We start from the raw sequence: 6,371 nt of genomic DNA, 5'->3' as shown, positions 1-6,371 counted from the left end.
TTTTAAAATTTTAGAATATTTTGAAACAACTAATAAACTGTTAAAATTAGATAATATAATAAATAAAATTGAATCTTTGCATTTTGCAATTACACCTTAAAATCTTAATTAATGTTTTTAATTATTTAAGAATTCAATATACTTTTTCCGTTCCCAATCCAATAATCCATTATAATCAAAATAATATCGCTCGCCCTCACAAGGAGGCATGACAATAACAATCGTAAAGAAAACAGAACGCTTAACGTTCTGCTGGAATTTGCTGTCTCAGCTAATATTGTAATTAACTCTTTGTTCTGGATTCAATCAAGCTGATGCGTACACTTCAGCTTTAGCTTTAACATTAAGTAAATAAGTCAAAAATGTATATATATTAGTAAATCAGAATCATCATCTGGCAATCTACAGGAACCACACGTGTTTTTATTTAACATATTTTTTTTTTTAAATTCCCTCGTCGCGGGAATTAAATTACGTATATATATATATATATGGAGATCGCCCCTCTATACTAATTATAATAATTACTCCAAATTTTTATTTGTACTGTACATAATAATTATTCGTACCATACTTCTAAAGCTGCCATTTTATGTCATTTACCCTAATGCGCGGAACACAATGCTCGCGACAGACTGCAGCAGCACGACAGTGAACTGAAAACGGCGTTGTGAATCCTACTACATGAACGTTTGTGAGAAGGCAGCAACATAACAATGGCCGGCATGTACACAAAACAACGTAGTTGTCCATTTTGCATGTACACAATTTCGTTGTGGCCATACTAATACCTTGCACTTCAGTGAAATTTTAATATTTTGTTCAAAGTGAAATTTTTAAGCAAAATATAAGTAAATAGGTAAATTTATTTGTTTTAAATTTATTTTATGCTTTTATTTGTAAAATAACGTCAAGTTTGCTAGAGATGTGAATAATTTTACATTTTACATATTGTGGTGATGGCAACTCTACCTCATCTCTCTATCTTCCATTCTACTGTCAACTCTACTGTCCTCCTACTGTCGTTGGAAAATATAGGATAAAATTGAAGTTAGTGAGAACGATAACTGTCGGCCTGCCGTCGTGCAGTCGTGCAGCTGTCAAAATAGGTCCGTCCATAAGAACGTGTGTATTTTAATATTTGACAGATGTCGTTTGCGGTCAGTCGGATCATTGTATGCACACATAAAGCTTAACAAATGTAAGAATGTAAGATCAAAAGCACAAAATTGAAATATAGTTCGTCAACGACCATCGAAGTGTTAACAACGACTCGCTTAGTACCGCATCACCACCCAATTGGTGTCCGAAAAGTAAAATTTTTAATAATTTTTTTCTGAACCCCACGCTTACTCAAAATGGACGAACATCTTCAACCTGTGGAAAGTGAAACCAAATCTGGCAGCGATGGAATTCCAGTTGGCTCCGAATCATTTAGACACTACGGAAGCAGTTGGAGCGCCAATGACATTCAACCTGAAAAGCAAAGTCATACGGTCATACATTTAGATTATTTATTTATATTATTGTGATTTTTAGCATCACACGAAGCCAGCGCGGACAGAGGGTAGCGAAATACCGTTTAGGAATCAGACGAATATAGTACCGTTATCACAACAGCGAACAAATGATGCAATCCCGTTTCCAGATCATCAGTGTGTTTGCACCTCTTAAACGGTATACTGCACCTGAAGCATATGAACGTATTCCGATGCCTCGCATAACACCAAACGATATGGATGCATGGTTCACATCGGTGGACTATTGGTTTAAGGCATGTAACATGAACAGCGATGCTCAACGTTATTACCATGTGATGGCTACGTTAGATCCTCTTACGCTACCAACCATTACCCAAATCTGTAAAAACGCTGAAAATACACAACGTATTACCAACTCAGGTATTGGCATGTATGAGTTTCTMAAGACTGAACTTCTCAAATATTTTGGTGAAAGTTATCAACGTAAAATTCAGCGATTATTGGAGGAGATGGTACTATGTGATCAACGCTCGAGTCAACTATTTAATGCCATGAGACGAGTGGCAGGAAATTCCTTTTCGGAAGAAACTCTTCGAGCTATGTGTATCCAACGCTTACCGGAATTAATAAGAGCATCTGTAATCCCACGCGAAGGTACGATAGATGTTCAAATTGCAGTTGCTGACGCTGTTATGGAAACGTTAACCCAGAGTCAAATTTGTTCATCATCGGATCACGCCGCCAGCACAACAGCTCAGACTCAACAAGACACGATTCCTCAACTATCAAATATAACTCACGAATTACAATGCAAATTCGATAATATGCGCACACGAGAACGCAGTCGCTCACACACTAGTCGCAGATTTCTTCGACGACATAGTCAATCGAGTGAGCGAAGATCTTCCTCATGCAATACGAAAGAATGTTGGTACCATCAAACGTTCGGAGACTCCGCCAACCGATGCCGTAGTCCATGTCTACGTCGACAAGGTACCAACACCCAGCATGAATGACTAGAAGTTTCAGTCAGCGATGCTCCAGCGACACCAATCACCCCAACGCAGCAGTAAATCAACTATTCATCAAGGACCAGTCATCAAACGTAAAATATCTCATAGGCACTAGTGCCGACTATAGTGTTCTTCCAAGCAAAAACAATTTTAATTATCTTCGCCCAACAAACGTCACGTTATACGCAGCCAATGGTACTCCAATAAAGACTTACTGTTTAGTATGCCAACACGTGGATCTTGGCCTTCGTCGTAAATTCATGTGGAGCTTCATGGTTGCAGATGTTAATACATCAATTATTGGCAGTGATTTTATTCGTCACTACGACTTGATCATCGATCTAAAACGCAACAAATTAATCGACAACAAGACAAATCTCGAAGCGCCATGCGCTATTCACAACTTGAGTTCAATATGCAGATAAAAGCTTTCGACGTACAGTGTCCATTTGCAAAAGTACTCAAAGAATTTAAGGACCTCACAGAAATGAATYTTGATCGAAAACCAGTAAAGACTGAGGTATGCCACGTAATTGAAACTCAAGGTCAACCCATTACAGCTCGAAAGCTCGACCACAAAAAACTTGAAACCGCACGGACTGAATTCGAATATCTGATGCAAATAGGCGTGTGTCGCCCTTCGAAGAGCAATTGGGCTAGTCCGCTTCGCATGGTTCGCAAAGCAGACGGCAATTGGCGACCATGTGGAGATTACCGTGCGCTCAATAAAATCACCGTTCCAGACCGTTATCCTATTCCGTTTGTTCACGACTGCTTAACAATCCTACGAGATAAAACAGTTTTTGGCAAGATCGATCTACAAAGAGCATTCCATCAAATACCTGTTCGACCGGAAAACATAAAGAAAACAGCCATAATAACACCATTCGGTTTATATGAGTTTACTCGTATGACGTTTGGTCTACGAAATGCAGCACAAATTTTTCAACGCCTCATGCATGAAGCCTTACGAGGACTTGACTTCGCCTTTCCTTATGTTGAYGACATATGCATAGCTTCAGCAAACATGGAGGAACATGCGAAACATATACGCTTGATATTCCAACGACTCCGCGCAACTGGTCTAACAATTAATCGTCGAAATGTATCGTTCTACAAAAACTTATCAATGGAAACAAACGCRATGATAAAACTCGTATCGATTGGACAGATGAAGCAATCAACGCTTTTGAAAATATGGCCGATGCAGCAACTTTAGCATACCCTCATGTTGGTGCTCAACTCCTTTTATTCACAGACGCATCCGATATCGCAGTAGAAGCTGTACTTCACCAATTAGTAAATAACGAACCAGAACCCCTTGGATATTTTTCACGTCGTCTAACCGAAACAGAAAAGCATTACTCAGTTTACGATAAACAACTTCTTGCAATCTATCTCGCCATAAAACATTTTCAGTTCCTAATCGAAGGCAATCAAACATGCATTTATACGGATCATAAACCATTAATTTATTCTTTTCATAAGCGCAACGACAAAGGTTCCCTTCGTCAGATTAGACAACTTGACTATATTAGTCAGTTTACAACAGACATCCGTCACATTCCAGGTTCAAAAAACCAAACTGCAGATATATTGTCGCGTATCAACACTATAACATCAATCAACTACACTGATATGGCCAACGAACAAAAATCTGACTTAAACATTTAAGCACTTGTTAATGGTAAGATAAAACACTCCTTACAACTTAAACATTTCAGATTAGAAGACAGCAACGCCACATTACATTGCGATGTCTCAATGAGCCAAGTTAGACCCATCGTACCGCATACGATTTGTAAGCAGATTTTACACAATGTTCACGACCTCGCTCACGTTGGAGCCAACGCAACTCTAAAGATGAYTTCTCAACATTTTGTTTGGGTAAATATGCGAAAGGACTGTTTGTGCCTGCATCCGTTACAGTCGCAGCAAAGTTTTACGCTACATCAAGCCTCCATTACAACGTTTAGAAATGCCAGACCAACGCTTTCAAATTGTTCACGTCGATATAATTGGACCATTACCTCGTAGTCATGGATTCAAATATTGTCTCATCGATAGCTTTTCGAGATGGCCCGAAGCGATACCTCTTGTTGACATTCAAGCAGAAACAGTATGTAGAGCTTTCTTGAACGAGTGGATTGGACGATACGGCTCACCTCAGAAGATAATCACAGACCAAGGAACTCAATTCAAATCCAAAATGTTTCAAGAGATATTACTAACATTAGGTACTCAGCGTGAACGTACATCACCGTATCATCCACAAACGAATGGATTGATAGAAAGGTGGCATCGTTCATTTAAAAACGTCATACTAGCTACCGGAATCTTGGGTAGATAATTTAGGACTTACTCTTTTGGGACTACGAAATGCCGTTAAGGAGGACTTAAAAGYTTCCGCAGCCGAAATGTTATTCGGAACCGCAACACGATTACCTGGCGAGTTTTTTTTACTATAAAACCAAATATGCAGCCGAACTCAAATTTTGTAGAAAAATTACGTCATCATCTTCAAAAAATTCGCCCCGTCGAAACTTCATGGCATTCTCCAAGTACACCATTCGTAAATAAGAACTTACATATTTCAATCAACACACGTTTATGTACGCAACGATCGAGTAACTCCTTCTATGACAGAACAATACGATGGACCCTACAAAGTTATTTAAAAAAATTACAAAAATTTTACCATCGAAATAACAGGTAAAAGCATCGTTATTTCAATCGACCGACTCAAGCCAAGTTACAATATAGCAGATGAAGAACCAGCTGTTAATTCTAACCAAACATCAGACCCTCTAGATGTATTGCAAGCCAATTCAAAAGAATCTAGAAGGGGGTAATGTGGAGATCGCCACTCTACACTAATTATAATAATAACTCCTAATTTTTATTTGTACTGTACATAATAGTTATTCGTACCATACTTCTTAAGTTGACATTTTATGTCATTTATCCTAAACCTTAACGAATGAAATGTGTGGAATACAATGCTCGCGACAGACTGCAAACGACATCTGCCAAATATTAAAATACACACGTTCTTATCGACGGACCTATTTTGGCTGCACGACTACACGACGGCAGGCCGACAGTTGTCGTTCTCGCTAACTTCAATTTTATCCTATATTTTCCAACGACAGCAGAGTTGACAGTAGAATGGAAGACAGAGAGATGAGGTGGAGTGGTGATGCCACTAATATGTAAAATGTAAAATTACTCAGAGCTCTAACAAACCTGATGTTATTTTACAAATAAAACCATAAAATAGCTCTGTTACATCATTTATAATAGCAATTGATAATTTTAAACAAACAAATTTACCTATTTAGTTATTTTTGCATAAAAAATTTCACTTTGAACAAAATATTAAAATTTCATTGAAGTGCAAGGTATTAGTATGGCCACAACGAAATTGTGTACATGCAAAATGGACAACATGACTTTAACGGCCAGATTGAAATTATACCAAAAATATATGTGAACGCAGGAATTTATTGCCGCCGTTCAAGATCGCTAATAAAAATTTATAATAATGATAATCAAAGAAAATGCAAAATTTAAATATATACTACGAAACGTTTTGTAATTTGATGCATAATAGAATTAATTTTCTATTACAAATGATTAAAAACATTTATTAATTTAGAACTAACAGGCTTAATTAACACTATTAAGTATTGAAATATAGTCAGTTGTTTTAATATACCATAAAATCATAAAAAGGAATTAAGTAGTTTCGCCATATATTAAWAGTSCAATATATAATAATTTGCAATCGTAATAAATGTTGGGTATTTTAATTTAAAATGTCCAAAAATTCTTATTTGGTGCGATCTGGCCATAATGGAAAATGTTATAAAAAACG

The 6,371-nt window shown here is 37.2% G+C and overlaps 1 protein-coding gene across 1 annotated transcript; it reads left to right on the top strand.

Annotated features, from left to right (window-relative positions):
* The first annotated feature begins 1,627 nt into the window (after positions 1-1,627).
* LOC108973082 lies at positions 1,628-2,497 on the top strand. The gene has a single exon (XM_018940103.1). It carries the CDS (start codon positions 1,628-1,630, stop codon positions 2,495-2,497), a length of 870 nt encoding a protein of 289 aa, XP_018795648.1.
* The last annotated feature ends 3,874 nt before the right edge of the window (positions 2,498-6,371 follow it).

Source organism: Bactrocera latifrons, unplaced genomic scaffold (assembly GCF_001853355.1).
Source record: "Bactrocera latifrons isolate USDA-ARS-PBARC rearing strain unplaced genomic scaffold, ASM185335v1 scaffold_454, whole genome shotgun sequence".
NCBI classification, from domain to species: Eukaryota; Metazoa; Arthropoda; class Insecta; order Diptera; family Tephritidae; genus Bactrocera; species Bactrocera latifrons.
The sequence above is the reverse complement of the archived record's forward strand: the minus strand, read 5'-3'. Positions and strand labels throughout refer to the sequence as shown.